The 18,481-nt window shown below is 47.0% G+C and overlaps 1 protein-coding gene across 4 annotated transcripts in view; it reads right to left on the reverse strand.

Annotated features, from left to right (window-relative positions):
• The window catches only part of SH3GLB2 (SH3 domain containing GRB2 like, endophilin B2), a 31,394-nt gene that overhangs the window by 8,906 nt on the left and 4,007 nt on the right, over nucleotides 1-18,481 (reverse strand). For 3 of the 4 annotated variants that reach the window (XM_059715609.1, XM_006272298.4, XM_019500968.2), the window contains exons 2-6: nucleotides 11,726-11,867; nucleotides 11,191-11,319; nucleotides 9,846-9,979; nucleotides 9,225-9,317; nucleotides 4,129-4,191 (exon numbers count right to left, since the gene is read on the reverse strand). In XM_059715609.1, coding sequence (XP_059571592.1) covers nucleotides 4,129-4,191; nucleotides 9,225-9,317; nucleotides 9,846-9,979; nucleotides 11,191-11,319; nucleotides 11,726-11,867 — 561 coding nt within the window. The remainder of the gene's footprint in view (nucleotides 1-4,128; nucleotides 4,192-9,224; nucleotides 9,318-9,845; nucleotides 9,980-11,190; nucleotides 11,320-11,725; nucleotides 11,868-18,481) is intronic. The other variant, XM_019500970.2, reaches the window with a different exon arrangement.

The following is an 18,481-nucleotide window of genomic DNA, read 5'->3' on the forward strand; positions in this document are numbered from 1 at the left end:
ATATGGAATAAGAGTCAACAAAAAAACCCCCAAAAAACCAAACCACACACACACACACACACAACATTGGGGTTGTGGGGGAGAGAACAGAGGCAGGAAAACATTGATTCTTCCTAGAAGGTCCTCAGCCTTGTCCTTGCCCTGGTGGGAAGCTTCCCTCTAGCACTGATCCCATGAAGACTGTCACTGTTAGCTATTGAGGGGCATATGGGCCACTGCAGAGACTTTATAGTGGGCAATGTCCCTAATTATTTGATGGACTGAAAGATGTTTCTCAGGAGCTGGAGACTCCTCATGCAGACAGCCTCCTGGCACTTAAGCTTAAGATGAACTGGATTGCCTTGATGGAAGAAAGGCATCTTAGGGTAGAACAGAGGTCAAGTAATGTAGCCATGTTTCCTGGCCAGCAAGAACCACACCCCTTCCTTTTGCAGTACCACAGGCCATTTTAGAAGTTAAAGCCAGAGTGAGGTCTCCAGCCAGACTGCAGATCTGCAGTGCTCTTATAGAAAAGAGCAGCACTCATACTACATGGCTCATTACTAAATCATGCACTGAAAGATAGTATTGTTTGCCAACAGTTCTCAAGTCCCTGAAACTTCAGGCCCTCTTCCAGCCCATACCTGGGGTTATCCACTCCCCTGAACTGTGCCACAACCAGAAGTACACCTTTTAGTACAGGGCCTAGGACACTACTTTAGCTTTGTGTGCTTTAAGAAGGCTTGGCCGTGTGTCCAACTTTTACCTTGCACTGTTTCCATAAGGACAAGCCCTCTTTGCCAATCAGTTTCCACATCTATTTCAAGCACAAGACACAGATGCAGATACTCCTAGCAGGACAGGCCTTTAGTCAAAACAGCCTTTCCCTCAGCCTCCAAGACAAATGACCGTCCAAGAACCATGCTCTTCTTGTTAATAGGAGGGTTCACACCTCCACCTTCCAATGGGCTACAAAGATCCTAGCCACCTAGCTGACACTACATTTCCATACAGGTGTCTCAGGGGAGTACAGCAGGCTGAGCTTGCTGACTAGATCCATTGCAATCTACCCTCCTTTGGAGCAGTCTCATTCAAGTGCATGGCTGGCCATGTGGTCTGTCTGTACAGCCACAGATGTAATCAGGTTAATTTTGGAGAATCTCAACAGTTCATCTGATGCTCCTAGAGCCATCAGGACAGCATCAGGTAGAGCCAGGATAACATGTTGCATTCTACATCTCCAGTCATCCCCAACCATCCTTATCTAATAAGGAAGGAACATTCTTCCCTCCCCAAGCTGTTGCATTGAAAGTCTTAATAACATTAGAGGAAAAAGCCCATCTAGAACCAGAGGAGCCCTCCTCAGGGCTGTCCAATAGGTTTTCCTTAGAGCCCATGCTAGAAGCAGAGCATGGTGAGGAAGTGGGTATGCAAGGGCCCTCCAAGAAGGGGCCCCACTTAAACCTATGTTGGATTATGCACCCATATTATTCTGGGTCACATTATGGGAAAGAGCAGCCAGTCCTTGCTCTAAACTCCCAACCAGCATCAACACATGCAGCTGAACAAGGGCAGGTTAAGGGGAAAAAAAGTGTTTTCAAAAGGTTCATCCATTTCTAGAATGACCTCAGTAAGATGAGACTGTACAGGACATAAAAGTACTATCCCAGTCCTTCTCCCCCTACCCTTCCCAAAAGGGAAAAACCCAGCTATGTCTTAGTCCATCTAGTACTAGAACAGTATCTGACCCCATCCAAAGAAAATGTAGTTAGGGAAAAAAAAACAAAAACCACAACACTCAACCTCAGCCTATGAACCGGCTGATCAGTTTGTCACTCACTCACCTGCACAAAGAGCAGTTACTTTGTGGTAACAATCCCTCCTTCCAAGAGGGGGAGGGGAAGGGGAACCCAGCAAAAGCAAGATTAGCAGCTACAACTACAGGAGTGAAAGGGTTACCATCAGGTTAGACAGCCAGCCAGCCAGCCAAGGAGCATGGAGTTTGGGCTAGAAGAGGAACACAGTGACAGCCTGAAGGGTTCCTTCCCCACTGGGATGCCAGACCCTTTGGGATGGATGCTGGCATTGCAGACTACCTAGAAAAAAACTCTACCATTAAAGGGGAGTCCTGCCTGCATTGGAAGAGGGAACCAAGTTGCATCCCTTCAGCTACCATTGGTGGCCAAACCCACCAAGAGGTGCCACTGCAGTGTCCCCAAACCAGCATAGACAGGACCCAAGATGGCACTTCCTCTCCATTCACTTTTGAGCACTACCAGAGAGGCTAAATTTGTGAACAGATAAAGTGGCTAGAACCTTGCTGGGCACTTCATGAAAAAGGAAATCCCAACCTTATATTGTTGAGATCCATAGGAGCTAGCTGGCAAGATTTGCATGAGAAGCTGTACTATTAAGGGCAAATTGTACAGAGCTCTTGTAGATGGAGGGCATGCTTGGATTTGCCACAGCACAAAACCCGAGGCAAGCCAGACAGACTCCAAGTTAATCCTGCCTCAATTCCCAGGGCTTCCCAAGGCCTCCAAATGACTGTAGAGGAAAAAAACTGCCAGGGAAAGGCATTCCTGTGCTATGCCAAACACCTGCAGAGTCAGTGGAGTTACAGACAAGTTACTCTTGGACTTCCACTCTCACCCCAAGTCAGTGCTGGCTGAACCTTGGATATGGCAACTGACCTGTAGTTACAGCTTTAGTGTGGCTAGGAGCCCTGGAAATCCAGGAAAAAAATTGAACAGTTGCATCTAGCCAGCATTTTCACTCTTCAGTCTTCGTTTGAGACAGCAAGGGTGTTCAGTCCAACCTGGACTGATCAGAAACCTTAAAGTGCCAACAAGAAGCTAGCATTATTCCCCCCATCCTTTTCTCCCTGTTGTTCTAGGGCTCAAGTCAAATGTGTTACTGCAATATCCCCGCTGCCCTTGAATGGTCTAATCTCCCAGCCAGAAAGCCAGAGTTGTAGATTGGATTGGAAGTGCCACTCTGGAGGAGATGAACTGCAGCAATTTCTCAGTCTCCTCAGTAATAGGTTTTTAAAAGCAAGACAGTTACTGAGCAGTCTCCTTTGTTGGGAACTGCTTCACAGGAAAAATCAAAAAAAGCAAAGCTATGAAGCCATCTGCATCACCAGCATCATTATCTAAAAGGGCAAGGACAGAATCCCTGTGAAACCAACACTGATGTGACCAGACTAGATGCATTCTCTTCTTTTTGGGAGACCCATAAGTATATTCAGCTAACTGCAGACAAATTACTGCCATCCAATGCATTGGACTTCCTCATTTCATGCCTATACTGCTATTCCAATCTTCCCAGGCACAGGCTACTCTAAACCCAAGAGACATCAGTGTTGTTTCACAAGTGGTTCAGGAAGCAAGACAGTTTTCAACATTTTAACGAGAGAATGGGACATCGTGCAATGGCGAGCCATGAGCACAGCACTGAAAATTGATGGTTCAGACACTCAATGCACAACGGCCACCCCCAGCACAACTTAACAGCATCATCTATACACCAGAATCCTACCAGCTGCCCTCACTACCATCAGGGAGGACCCTTTCCTTCACTTCCAAAAAGCATAGGAAGCTCCAGATTGAAGAGAGATAAAAGGTAAAAGCCTCAACCACTGGCGGCAAAGGCCCCTTCAAACAGCATCAATAAAACCAGGGGCAAACAACTAGAAGTCTCCTGAACTTCAGAGCACAAACACTGATACTGGACTACTGGTCATATACCTTGTACCCAGCCAGGGATGCTATTATACCCCTAATATGGATTAAATAAGTCTAAGAAAGTCACCTTTGGATTAACTGTATTATCCTTCTTCCCAGCTGCTTTAAGAAGAACTGAGAAACTGGCAGAAAATTCCCAGCGTGGGCTGGGAAGAGCTTGAATGAGAAGGAAAAGGAGTAGGCCAAATACCAAGCTTCCAGTCATCTTCAACTATGAGTCCCTAGTCTATTTGCAGTGCATCCCTGTTCCTACCAGAGGGCAAGTTGGGTAGGAAAGGAGAGCTCCTGAGCAGCCCATTTCACATTAAAATGTTGAAAACAGCAAAACGCTGGGTCCAAGTTGAAGTCAAGTGGAGAGAAAAGTTGGAAACGAGATGGCTAGATGAGGATGAGGTGGTCTTACCGCTGATGCGCTGGCGGAGAGAACGAAATTACGAGGTCTAGTCTCATGAAAGTCAGGCACAGCCTAGGGAGGGGGAATAGAGTTTCATGTACAAGTCATGCAGAAGAGTCAATGGAAATCCAACCTAGTGGAGGGGGAAGGGGTTAGCAACTTCCCCCTACCCTTGCCACTGTTTCTAGTGGATCTTGTGCAATTCATAAAGGGCTGTAATATCCCAGGTACAGGGAACAGATGGAAAAAGGTCTTCCAGAGTTGAGGACCTAATCTACACTCTGGAGCAGCTCAGGCAGGTGACAGCTAAGCCACTTCTACACCTTGCAAATCACATTGTTGCCATATAGGCTCATGCCTAGTCATGCGAATTGCCTGCTCCGACTGGCTAGTTTAAGTGACCTTGAAACCAGCTGCTCCTTTTTACCTTCAGCTTAAGGTTCAGAGGTAATAAGTGATGAATAGGCAGCCAGTTTAAGTCACAGGACAGCAATGACATGCAAGAGCACACTGTTCTAGCATCCTGCATTGTTTCCAAGGGAGTGTGCTTTATCTACCCAAGTTCCTAGTAAATGGGGACAGAGACAAGATACAGCCTCATCCCTCGGCTCCATTCCCCTCATTTGGGCATGTTTCTACACAACAGCCTCTGTTCCATTGTTCTCATGAGTGGTGTTGCCGCCTTTGAACTCCAAGTCCCCTTCATCATACATAGCAGCCCATCCAGACCACAGCCTTGCTGACAAAGGACTCTAGACAGCTTGTGTAGAGTATCTGCAAATGCTTCAGACAAAGTCATAGAAATAGCCAAGCAACCTTGTTCATAGCTGAATCGTGCTGCTGAGGCAGACAGGTTTGGAAGGGCCAGTGGCAAATACTTGTGTCATGAGCGTATGGAACATGGTAGACAGAAGCACCATTTGTGATGGTGGAAGTGTGATCCAGTGCTACCCTCCCTGTCCTCCCCCCTCCCCCCCAATCACATGCTATGTTCTTATTAACCACTTTGTCATAGGACAACTTTGGTTTGGATCTAGATGGAAAGCAGATGCCATTTTTATACATGCAATGGTGTTTGCCTACAGGGGAGCATTAACATTCAGCCCACTTGTTTAAATTAGAAGTGGAGGGGCTTGTACTAGTACAACTCATCCAAATGTGGCCTAGTGCATTTTGCTAGTACAATGAACTGCTATGCAACCCTGTCGCATGATTCAGCCCATGAACCACAGCCAGACAGCTATAATCTGCAATACCCAAATCTACTTAAGTGAGCTGGCCTAATTTTTACTGCTGTTATACTGCTGCCTGAGTGTTGCCAATAGCTCTGCTATGAAAAAGCCCAGTTTTGGGTGGAAGAGAAGTCAGCCAGCCTCAGAGAAGGCATTATTTATAGCCTACCCCCAACCTCTCCCTCCCTCCCCATTTTTCAGGGAAGTGGAAACCATTTCCTATGCTGGAAAAATAATCTGAACAGAAATGCATCAGCTGATGAAGTGTTCAAGTAACACATGGTGACAAAGCCCAGCCATGGAAGGTAGGAGGAACTCTCCATAGCAAATAGATGCCCTTAGGTTAGAAGGACCTGTATCTTGTGGTCTCCAGGATCATTTCTTGGACTCCCAGAATTGGTCTTTTGGTACATGGTATGTAGAAGGCAAGCTGCCCTGGAACCCCTGTGCACGCACAGGTTTCATTTGCAAGCAGTGGTCAGAAAGCTATGAAAGCTGAATGGACTTCTACCCTCCAATCTTGTAGTGGGCAGGAAGAGAGGGCAGAGCCCTGAGGCTTGAGAAGGACAGTACAGCACTGCAGACCAGGTTCAAATCACTGCCTGTCATTGTCTCCAAGTGTCCCATCCTGCCCTCCCAAGGATGGATCCTCATTTCCCAAACCCACCCTTCCTCCACCTTTAGGCAAGGATCATGATCAGGTCTTTACATGGGATGCTGCCTCCTTGGAGCACTGCTTGCAAGAGGCTCTAATGGAAACCAAGTGAATGCTCCTAAAGGGCTGCAGGCACACAGCTAGGTTTCCAACATCTTGGGGCCTGTCAGTCAACTACAAGCCCTTCAGAATGTGGGCTGATGGTGGACAGACAGGTTGTGTTTAAATGGGAGGGGGGGGACAATGAGAGGCATTGGGGAAAGACATCACAGCACTATTGACATGGTTAATACTCACATCTCCCTCACACTGAGCAAATTACAAAAAAACAAAAAACAGAAAGGTTAGTGAACAAAACAGCATCAACGTGAAGGACAGAACTCCAGAGGCTCATGGGACACACACGCACACACAAGACAGAACAGCAGCTCCCTGGTTTGGAGGCACTGGCCTCAATCAGGAAAAATAAAAGCCGAGGGAAATGAGAAGCAGAAACAAATTCTTCACTACCCTGAGGGGGGCATTAGCACGTCTGTGAGCTGAGAGAACCGAAGGCTGGAGAGAGAGTAAACTTGATTAGAGTCCCAGTGAAAGCAATGAGATTAGAATCAGCTTGTCCAGATGCTGACAACCATAGCCCAAGTGTAATCACACTTAAAACAGTTGGGCATGACATGATTATATATAATTGTGAATCAGTGTGTTTACAGACGATTAAGCTCTTGTTCTAAGATAATCACATTTGTTACTGTACCCAGCTATAGGGTCCAAAATAAACACCCCCCACCCCATGTGTTGACATTTTCTGTTTATCTACTGCAGGGGTGGGCAAAATGCGGCCCAGGGGCCAGATGTGGACTGCCAGACCATTCTATCTGGCCCGCGGAGCCCCTAAAAAATTTAGAAAATTTAATATTAGTCTCCCATGGGCTGCGTCATGCGGCCCTCGATGACTTGCTGAGACTAAGTAAGCGTCCCTCTGCCCAAAATAACTGCCCGCTCCAATCTACTGTATGGGACTTGACTCTGGTAGCAACAGGCACAGAAGCGCACCACAGTGCCCTCTTTCCCAAGTCCAGGGAATTGGTCTTTATGAGCTGTCTGGTTAAGAGTCAGGTTGTTCTATGAGGATTTTGAAGGACTTGGATGCCAGCATGGGTCACCCGGTCCAGGATTGTTCGTCTGCATTAAAGAGGTGTGTTCCCAGGGAGCAGGATTCCATGTAAATAGCTGCATTTCTACAGGTTGTTGAAGATGCATGGAAACACCAGCTTTGCTGTTCAGGCACTGAACTACAGTCCTCACAGCTGTGACTGGAGTACTCAAGATTAGGGTGCTTCAAAGGCAGCAGTAATTCTGAAGCTTCAGAGCTTAGATCAGTGCTGTGTGCCAGCACAACTGTTGAAATGCAACCAAGCCAAGCCTTCCAGGGGCATTGGGTTACCATGTGCTTCTGCAGGATTTATACCAATACAGCCACTGGGCAGCTCCTGTACTGAAGGCCAAGGGGGAAAGACAGCCCATAATGCTCAGCCAAGAGATCAAGACAGGAAGCAAGAAGGGGTTAGTGTTTGGCAACTGGTGCAACCTGGTACCAAGCCCAATAGGACATGGGGCAGAGGTGGTTACATTTTTGGTCTCCTACAGACTGACATTGAAAAGGCCACCATTTGCCTCCTGGAACCCAGGAATAGAGCCCTCCAACATGTGTGGGGAAAACTGGCATTTGATGGGCTGGATGAAGCTGGAGAAAACCCTAGTGCAAGGCAATTTCTCCTACAACTAAGAACTGTTCCACATTGGATGGAACCACAGGCCCAGTGGCAGGACAGTGTACACAGGAAGTCACCACCTGCTAATCTCTCAGGATCAATCCCTTTCAGCCCTAAGGCTCTTCTCCCTCTACTTGCTCTGCACCAGGCTTCAGACAGGCTTGCTGGCCAAAAGGACAGAAATCAGAACAGCTATCCATATTCTTCATTTAAGGTGGAATCCATAACACGAACTAGAGTTGGAAGAGAATGAAAACCCCCAGGGAGTGCTTCATCAAGGTAGCGTTAAGACAAAATAGCACCCTACCACTTTTAGTGGCTGGAATGATGGAGCATGCCAGGAGCCCCAGTCTGGCATTCTGTAGTACATGAAGGCTGACAAAGATTCCTACTTGTTCTGATTGGAGCCAGTTGGTTGCTAACTAGCAGAAGTCGGTAGTCTTAGTGCAAGCCTAAAGGCTTGACATTGTTGTGGCCCATACATTAGCATCTAGATTTTACTTTCCTCTTGATTGCAGTATCCTGTTTAAACAGGATATTATTCCAGGAAGCCCAGCTGCATTCTTGCTAGCTTTTCCTTCTGGCTAAGAGAACCCTGGCATAGCAGAGACCTTTATGCTTTAGACACCCGGTTACCTAGATGCAGTTCTGATCAAAGGAGTTATGGTTTAGAAGCACTTCCAGTCCCATTTACTCAGTCCAGAAATCAGAGCAAGGCTCCCTCTTCACCACATATAAATCTGAAGCTCATGCAGGAGGGTCCTGTTGAGCTAAGCCCCATCTCTTTGGCTCCCTACTTCAAACCCAGATTCTGGAACCAGACTTGTGAACAAAGCTTAAACTCCATGCTTTTGAGTAAAGGTGGTGATATTAGCGGGGCCAGCTTGCTCTTTTCACTGCTAGACTTATGCTTGACATTGTTGCTGCATCTTCATCTAGACAACTTGAGTAGCCAAAGCAGCAATTAATCAAGACTATTGCTTTCCTGACCCTGAACATTGTTTTAGATGTTTCTCATTAGAAAACTGTCTTCTGAAGACTATGCAGTTAGTAGCACAAGCTCCACCCTGATCTCAGCCACAGTCTCAGAACAGCTGGGAACCTTTGTCAGCTAGTTGGAAAGCAGGGTCTCGCATGCCAGTTCACAGACTTTAGCAGCAAAAGATATATCCCAACCACTCCCACCTTCCCCAGTGGGGCTGTATTCATGAAGCGGGCATGTGCCTCCTACAGTCAACAGGTGCTCTGAAGTTAGTTCATTTCCAAAGAGGAGTTCCTCCCTCCACTTGTGAGGGAGGACTGCCATCCCCACCCCCTCCTCCCAGAGATCCAGTGGAGACAGCAATGCAAGACTGATTTGACGTCATGAAGCCACTCATTACCCCTTTCAGACATGCCAGGCAAGACCTAGCAAGCAGAAGAAAGGAAGAGAATTGGGCAAGTTACCGCTGCTTTTGCCTCAGCTGCCTTGGCTTTCTTCAACCTGGCCTTGGAGACATCCAGATCCAGACGACGGTTCTGCAGGATTCTCCTCTCTTTCTGGAAGGGAAGGAGGGTTGAGGGGGAAGAGGGTATGAAGAGAGCATGTGGAAATACAGGGCTTGGGCAGGAAAAATCTTTTTGGCGACAGACATCATATATGCTCCATAACTTTATTCCAAGTGCAGACAGAACATGGCTAATGTACTTGCACTGCTGGCAGAAGCTCTGGACCCAGCAGCACCAAGGATACAGATCAGTCTCCGAGAGGCTCAGGGGGAGCTTGAAGCCTGGCTGGAAATGCCAACTAGGCTATAAGTAATGGGAAGCGATCAATTAGCCTTCAGGAAGGAGATAAAGGGGAAGCTTTCTTTCCTTCTCCAAACTGAAAAGCAGAACCCATGACAGCTGGGGTGAGAAGCTAGAAACTCTGGAGTCTTCTTCCCCCTGCCTTTAGCAGAACTGTTTTAAGTTTGGAAGGGTTCCCTAGTCTCATTTAGAGATGCACATTTCCCAAGGGGAAGAATTTGGAGAATCATGAGAAGACCAATTCATTTCTCCTTCTTTCCCCTCCTCCCCCTAACTTACAGAGATAGTTCGCCAATCCCCTTCCAAGAAGTTGCGCAAAGGAGTCAGGAAGTTGATGGAGGAGGAGTGGATGAAGTCTCGTTCAGCTGCTCCCAGCCGCCTCTGGGTCTCTCCCACTTTGATAAGGGTCTTTCCTGCAAGGGACAAGAACCAGATGGGAAAGGCTTTTAGCTGACAGGCATGTGACCAATCCTGCTTGGACTTTAGCCCACTTGCCTGGTACTGTTTAGCTCAGTGCTCTGCCACAGTACATTTTTCAGGCTCAGTGCATTCCGATGTCTAGGTGCCTGCTAGCACAGCTGACAAAGGCAGTCACGCACCACTGCTTGCTTGGCAGCCAAGCCAAGCCAAGCCAAGCCTATTCAAGAAAGGGGCAAGCCTTGCCCTCAGCACCATACCAGCTGCAGTCCACCTTGTGTTTAAAGCCTCTAACTCAGTGTCTTACTGCTGCTTTGATCTTATGCGTCTGCTGATGCACTTATTTCACTGCAGTCCCCCCTTCACTGCTAGGCCTGCCAAGTAATGCGTGATGCAACCCACAGTCTGACAGAAGTATTATAGAGATCATTAGATAGACTCAGGGCTGTAATAGATGAGAAGGAACAGAACACTAGATTAAAAGGCACCAGAGCAGATAAAGCCAGCCAATTGCCCTGATCAGACCCCAGTTCTAGCCAGGATGGTACAAATCACAGCAATTCTGGCTGTGACAGGACCAGCTATTGAATAAGCCATTGATTTAGAGGGTAGTTATAAGACCCAGAACTTGCAGGGTGAGCAGCAAGAGCTTGAAGTTGGTATCAACTTTGAGAGGCTGCTACTAAAAAGGTCAGACTGATCCCTCTGGCAGGCTCAGGGTACTCTGTTAGCTCTTAGAAGCTAAAGCTGAAGGAGAGGGCAGAAGGCATGGCCTCTGGGGTGGGCCATCATGACTACACAGTGGTGAGTGCTGTGGTACATCTAAAGGACCCTCCATTCAAATCAGAGTCAAAGCAACTTTTGACACAGCAAATATCCTGCCTCAGGGTGAGGGGGAGATTTTGGTGTCTTAAGGGTGTCATGATTTCAATTCTAGCTGGAGCCTTTGAAAAGCAATCAATTGGTGCTCTAGGAAGCTTTGGCCTAGCCAGTTTACAGAAGTGGCTGAGAAAAGCTTCCCCTCAATGGTTTGGTTTCACAAGGGATGATCCTGCAGAGGATCAGACAAGACAATCCCTTTTAACTGGACCAACCCCCCAGTAGTGGGTCCCTAGAACAGTTCTCCCCCTCTAGTGACTCAGATTAGATCTACAAGGACTAAACAGGCACAGTAGCAAGCAAGCAGCATCTTAATGCAAAGACTTACCATAGGGAGTCCCTGGCCCAAAGTCATTGGCTGCCTCCAACATGTACTGGGCCAGCAGCTCCCCATTGGTGACCCGAGATGGGACCTTCCGGTCTAGTTTCTCATAGAGGAATTCTTCCACTCTGGCACCTGGAATAAGAACACCCCAAACTACCAAATGCTGAATGTGCAGACCCCGTCTGCCCACCAAGCTAGCCCTAAGAGTCTTCACAGAAGTCTAGACCAAATTTAGTCAGCAAGAATTGGTATGAGAATAAAATTAACTGTATCCTTTTCTGTCATTTCCTATGCTCCGTGCACAAGGCAGATGTGAGGTATCAAGTAGGAGCCAGAATACTGACCAATTCCATCTTCTTCCTCTCCCCAGGAAGAGAGGTCCCAGCTTTACAAGCATCAGGCTATTGATTTCTCCCCAGAGCCAAGTTGAGCAGGGATCACCGACTGGGGTGGGGAGAGGATTTGTATTGCCTCACTGCTGCTGTGGCCTAAATAGGGCACTAGCATCCCCAACCAGCACAGAAGAATCAGCACTTACTCGGGTTTGGCTGTAGCAAGACTTCAGTCTGACGCAAAATCTTCTCAGTCCAGTTCTTGGTGCTGTCTGCCCTGGCCAGAAGGTTTTCGAAGTGTGCATCTAGTTCAGTCTTCTCAGCTTGGCCCAGCTTTTCCTCAGTAAACTGCAGAGGAGAGAGTCATTAGAAGCCATCTCATTAAGACAATATTGCAACAAGCTACCCAGACACAAGAAGTTGGGGAGCATCTCTAGTGCATCTTCTCAGAAGGTCTCCAAGCACCTTACCATGAAGTGGGGAAGGGAGCTACCCATTATAGTGTCCTGCTGTACAAGCTGAAAACAGAACCTAGTTCAAGTCTCACTCAGAGCTATGCTACTTGCTTTAATGAGCCAAGTCTTTTGTTTCAGACTGCTGACATCTGATACCTCTGCTTGTGGCACAGATACTGCATTCTTCCATGCAAGTCACTGCCCTCCAGATTAAACGCCCCTTTCCTCAAAGATGCCAACTTCCTTCAACCTGCACCTGCTCCACTGAGATTTACCAGTCACTAGAACACAGAGCATCCCTACCTACACAGGAAAAATAGTTTAGGAACTGCAGAAAGCAAAAAAATGTTATGTTCTGCTGCCAGATGCTTGATTGCTCAGCTATTATACCACAGTCTGTCTAGCAATTTTCCAAGTCTGTCCTTCTAGATACTCCTCATGTGACTGGCTAGTGACCCCTCACCCCAGTGCACCCACTGGGGGATCAGAATCCCGTACTGCTATTGAAACATTGCACCTGACTATACCAAGCACTTGCAGGGAGATCAGAAATCCAAGAAGCCAATAAGCACAATAAGAATCCTGCCTTTTCCCAACTCTGCTTGCAAAGGGACAGTATTTGATGGGATAACGGGGGGTGGAGAGGGCATCCTGATGTTGTGCTTGATGCTACTTTTGAAAGGCTGGCAACCCTCAGTTCTCTACAAGATCCAGACAGAGACACAGTTAGAACAGCTCTGTATAATGCATACACTAAAGCAAGGCAACAGCATGTGATGTGGGAACATGGGCAAACAAGTCTTTTGGAGTTGTGTTACTATGTCCAAGATGTCAGAGATGCAAACACTACAGGTCTGCTTACAGCAAGACCTGTTGAATTTGGATCATGCTAGATTTGAGAACTTGTCAAGTGCTGCCAGAGATACTGAAATCACCAGAACAGTTAAGCCACCACTTTCCAAACCAGATGGAGACAGTGAGCAGCAAAAACAAAAGAAACTCCCAATATTTCTTCCCTGCTCCCCATCTCCTTCTGCCCTTCAAGGTTAGAACAATTTCATCAGTCTTAGACCCTCTGCTGCCAAGGCAGACTGCTTTTTAAGTCTTTACTTTCTAAAGCTACTGTGTTACTTGCTGGGACACAAGGTATTGGGTTCTGCAACAGAATTACAATTTAATGCAAACAGGGGTTTAGGTTGTAGCTGTGTTGGTCTAAGGAGATAGGCAGACAAGGTTCCTTGGGCAAATTTGATATATTTTATTAGACCAACCCAAATGGTTGGAGAATAGTTATTAAGCTTTCGGGTTCAAAAACCCTTCGTCAGGCTAAGGAAGCTGCAGCAGTTGGTGTGCGCTCTTCCTGGATGGAATTAAAAGTAAACAATTTAATGTAAATGTATCCTTTTAACCCTGTGTGCAACAGCTGTGCTGTTTTCTGGGGGGATTTTGTTCTTAGATTTGGAGGATGTGCTACCTGGCACTGCTGCAGCTCTCCTCCCCCAGGACCTCAGAGCATTTTCTGAACTTATGTAAACACTGGCTGATTTTCCCAGTTGGAGGGACTCAATGGGAAGACTGAGAATGGCCAGACCAGCCCATTCTCAGTTTGGTGCTGGAAATTACAGCATCACATTATCTGCCTGTTGGCCCCTCTGAAGGGCATCAGAAGTAGTACTTGAGCCAGAGAGGATTTGTTCGTGAAGTGATTTTCTGTTTTCTGGAGGGAAATTAAACCCACAATAAAAACAGACAATAATAATTACATTATTCCTCTGGAACAGTGTTGACAACACTGCTTCTGTCCATGCTATGGATTCCAATGGCCACCAGAAGACAAGACTGAACCTTAGCCAGCCTAAAATCAAATCACAGCTAAACCAGCAGCACCTCCCCTAATCCTAGGCTTTAAAGTGTCAGAACACCTTAATGGCAACTTTTAAACAGCCAAAAACTAGCTACTCTTGAGCGTTCACCTATCAACCCCTTCCCCCCGCCCCCCCAGCAGGAAAGGAATCATGACTTCTACTCTGCTAACAGCATTTTAGGTACCTGTGAAATGGCTTCACTTGGGGAACAGTGAAGTGCTCCCCCCCAGCTCTGTACTGTGCCAGTTTCTACTCATTTCCAATACGCTCCTGAGAGACACCTCTTCTAATACAGCTGGTGTTTGAGAGGTTTCTCTGAAGTGGCTTATAGGTTTTCAGGTTGGTCTTGGGCAGATATGTGATCATCAAGTCTCTTCCAAGAGCATTCAGCTCCAGAGCCCAGGGAAAACAGGTTTTCATGGTGCTGAAGGACTGCCCAGGCCTTGCCCAATCACCCCCCCAAGGAAGGGACGCATTTAAGTGTTACTACATACTGAGCTGCTGCTGCTTCCTTAAGCAAACAGCTTAGTCTCCCAGCTCACTCTTTGCAGATCAGATGATTTGTGGCACGTGGCCACAGACAGCCAATAATCACTGTGTAAACACAATTAAGTCCTTTGGTTCACACATCCAAAGACAGATGAACCACATATTGCCTAGTGAGACAGCAGTGTCGGCCGGTAACCTTTGCCTCTATAGAGAAGGCCAAGCAAACATCTGACTTGCAACCCACTGTTCAGAAAGGTCCTGCACAAGTGACTTTTATTTCCAGTTTCCAAAATGCTGCAACACCCCTTACCAAGCTCAGAGGCAGTGCCCAATATACCACTAAGTAGATGCAAGGGCATGGGGCTATAGTTCACGTATAGCTTAACTGGCCGTCTTTATTTGCTTCCCTTTCCCACCCCTCACGAGGAGGCAGCTTGCTGAAACGCCCTCCCATCTGAACTGGTACTGTTCAGCACAAGATGCACACTGGCTAAGGAATCACCGGGAAGGGGTAGAGGAAGGTGTAAGCTATGCTTGCTTCACTCTGGCTCAGAGCAATCCAGCTCTACAGATCAAAGTTGCCATCTGAAATCCTTCTCCAGTCACTTGAAAGACCCAGAGGAAGAGATGTGCTATTATCTTTCAATTACTGCACAAAAGCACAGCAAGTGCGCGTGTGCAGGGCAGAGGCGGGGTGTCACCACCCTGTTCTGTATGTATGAGACTAGCTCAATAGGGTCCGGGTATGCTATGCCAAGTACAGTGTTTAGACACTGCAGCAAGGTGCCAAGTCTTCTGCCCCACCTCCACCCCAGAAGCACTCCCTATGAATGAGCAAGGAATAAGTAATAGCCCACCACTAGACCTCAGTCTCTCCACATCACTTACTGGAACCCAAGCAGTAAAGGAAGCCCTCCCAGTCAGTGTCAAGTGATTTCATACCCACCCCTTTCCAGCTCTCCCCATTATCCCCTCAAAAGTCTCTCATGCAGCTCTGGCCTAGTTAAGCACTGCTGCTTGTTTTCATGCAGGGAAGCCAACATTGTGATGAATAATGCAGGGCGATCTTTTGCCAAATGCCACTCTCACACGAAGTGGGAGAGGGTCATGTCGCATTCCAGGGCTTCAATAATTTATCAAGGGGTTGGGTTTCCCCTTGGAGGCTTGGCAGGTCAGCAGGACTATCAGATGCATCATGAGCACTTATCCTGATGGATAGGAGGAGGATAGAGACAGTGACAGAGGGTGGACTCCCTCCCATGGGAAAAGCCTGAATAAGAATGTGGGTTAGAAGGCTCTATACTGCTGCTTGAACAGCACCCATGGGACTGTAGCTGATGTTTGCCAGAGCCCCAGCCAACTCCGATACTGTACTCAGAGTAGGAGGGAAGAGAAGGGGGGCCAAGGGAGTGTTTGCTGCTACTCAGATGATGCATTTTTATGAGATACTAGACAGCATTTTAGAAACCAGAGGAGACCGACTCTCAGGGCTAAGACATTCTTCCTACATCAAGAGCAGTGGGCATTACATAAAACACATACCTTTTCAAAGTAGTTCAGCCTTTAAAAACCTCCTATATGTTCCTAAAAACCTCTCCTTTCTCCATATGGGTGCCCAATTTCTTATGTTCAGGCCTTGTCAGTGCATTTGTTGTCATCCATGGCCAGAACTTATAATCCCTGGGAAAGCCCCTCTGCCAAAAGGCATGAGCAGTGCCTGTTCCAAGTGACGCGGGAGTGGTGCTCACGAGACCCCTGGAGTTCACACTCAAGGGAGGGGCCACGTAAGAATGGGGAAAAGCAGATAGTGCATGAACCTGAACCTTGCCTCACTTGCCAAGTTCAGATCACCTGACTGATGTAGAGCTCCTTTAAACAATGCCTCATGATAAAGGCTTTTCCCCCTACGAACAGGACATGGTGCTTAAGGGCAAGAGAAACTGAAGTTTGTCAAATGTTCTACTGGCAGGTAACCAGACACAGCTGTAGCTTGGAAACCAGGCCAGCGGACTTTACAGCTTCCAGTGCTGTAGGCAGTCAGACCCAGGCTGTTGTAGTATCTGCTCTTCCAACAATCATCCTTGTACCACTGAGTTTGACACTTAATGAAACACCAATTTAGGCAACAATTACCTAATTTAGGCAGCAGACTGAACACTGCTTTGTTCCTGTGGAGCACCACATTACACACTGCAGCTCACAATACACTTCAAATTTGTACCCAAATCCCACCTGGACTATGCTCCACATTTTGGGTGGAGGGCCACTTACTGAGTTTTGGCAAGCCATCAAGGGCCACATAACAGGCAGCCAGGGGCAGATAAATGTTAATTTCTCTAAATATTTTAGGGACTCTACAGGCCAGATAGAATGGCCTGGCAGGCTGCATCCAGCCCACAGACTGTGTTTTGCCCACCCCTGCTCCACACCATCTCCCCAACCCCCTGCTGTCACTCAGGCACAACCAGAGTCAAAGCAAGAGCAGGGACAGATATGTCTAAGAAGCCACACAGGAAGCTATCAGCACTATGCAGGTTTGCACTGTTTTGAGAGGTTTTGAGTGTTGAGCCAGTGAGTTAAAGGGTATTTTAACAGTTAATATACACAACCTTTCCCTACAGGTTAAATGTTCTAATACTTTTATTTGTTGCCTTCAAGGGTTTGTGTTCAGCCTCATCCACATTTGTTTTATTCATATTCTAAAAATGTAATGATAAAAGTTTGATCCTGATCAAGCCATTTTCTCTCCACAGAAAGTGTCTTGCTTTATTTCTCCCCATCACTAATGCTGGCACAAAGAGACAATTATTTTTCCACCCATGAGGAATAAAACTGAATCATCGCACATCTGGCTGCCAGTAGTAATCCTATTATTGATGGGTTAGACTGTCCAAGAGCCACACCATGCACCATTTGAACAAATTTAGCTAATAACCAGCTTCCATAAATATCAATAAAGCCAGACACCTGTAACCTGTTCTAGAAATCCCTGATGAGAACAGATTATGCTTTAACATAATTTTAGAGCAACCAATTTTGTTCCCCTTATGGAGAGAGACAAACACCATCAAGTTGTCTGCTTTGAAGATGTTAATATAATCCATTTTCTAAATATTTTACAGATTTCCATTGCTATGGGAACACAGCCCACTTACTGCTCAACCTAGGGCCTTGCCATCCCTGGAAGCAATGCATATACTGTACCACTAAACTAGGGGAAATTAGCAGCATGAACTGCTTGAAGTCTCCCATCAGCAATTTGTGCCAGAGAAAGCACAAGTTGCTCTGAGGCTCCACATTTCCTGCACCCAGTCCAAGAGCCCTGCTGCACTGCAGCCAGTTACTAGACCAAAGCAGACTTAAGCTTATCCATAAACCTGGCTGCAGGCACCAGTCACTGGACCACAGCATGGATTAGGGCAGAGTCCTCCACTTGGACCTGTTTTCATACTCTGTACTGACACTGTAGGACAACACTGGAGGCACAGCAACAATGAGAGGAGACTCTAGTTGGCACTAAAGCAAGTGCTGCTTGTAAGGTCACCCAACTGGTGTGTGCTCAGGAGTCTAAGTAGGGAAGGAAGCTGGTTCTGCCTACAACACAAATATCCTTGCATAACAAGGCAAGTTCAACCCAAAATTACAACTTAGGCATGATTATGCGATAATGCTAGCAGATGCTCCTACTTCTAGCAAACTGTAATCCACCTCCTGTTATGTGGTGCAACTGTATGTCTATGTACTCTAGCAGAGCAAGATCATGCCTGCAGAGGGAAGCTCTTCTCAAACCTGCCACCAGCTGTTGAATTGGGGCCCAAAGTGACACAATGGGCTTCCACACACAAGACAGCTGCCAGAGAGGTGCAGAAACCCACCGGCTAATAACCAAGCTGCTAAAAGCTGTCTGCACCTGCAGTGCTCCTCAAAACCAAACCAACCCCTCCTCCTCCTAGGGGTAGGACAGAGCAGGCAGGTCATGTTGCCTCAATACCATGCAGATTTCAGACAGTTGCAGATTCCTGTCCTCTTTCCAAAAATGGCTATAATTTGACAGCTTCTACACAAGGTGGAAACCCAGAAGAAGCTATTACAACAAATGGCAAGGACATATCTGTGGCTTCCTGTAGCCAGGAGATCCGCTTGCTGAACAGCA

Source organism: Alligator mississippiensis, chromosome 12, assembly GCF_030867095.1.
Source record: "Alligator mississippiensis isolate rAllMis1 chromosome 12, rAllMis1, whole genome shotgun sequence".
In the NCBI taxonomy this organism is placed as follows: domain Eukaryota; kingdom Metazoa; phylum Chordata; order Crocodylia; family Alligatoridae; genus Alligator; species Alligator mississippiensis.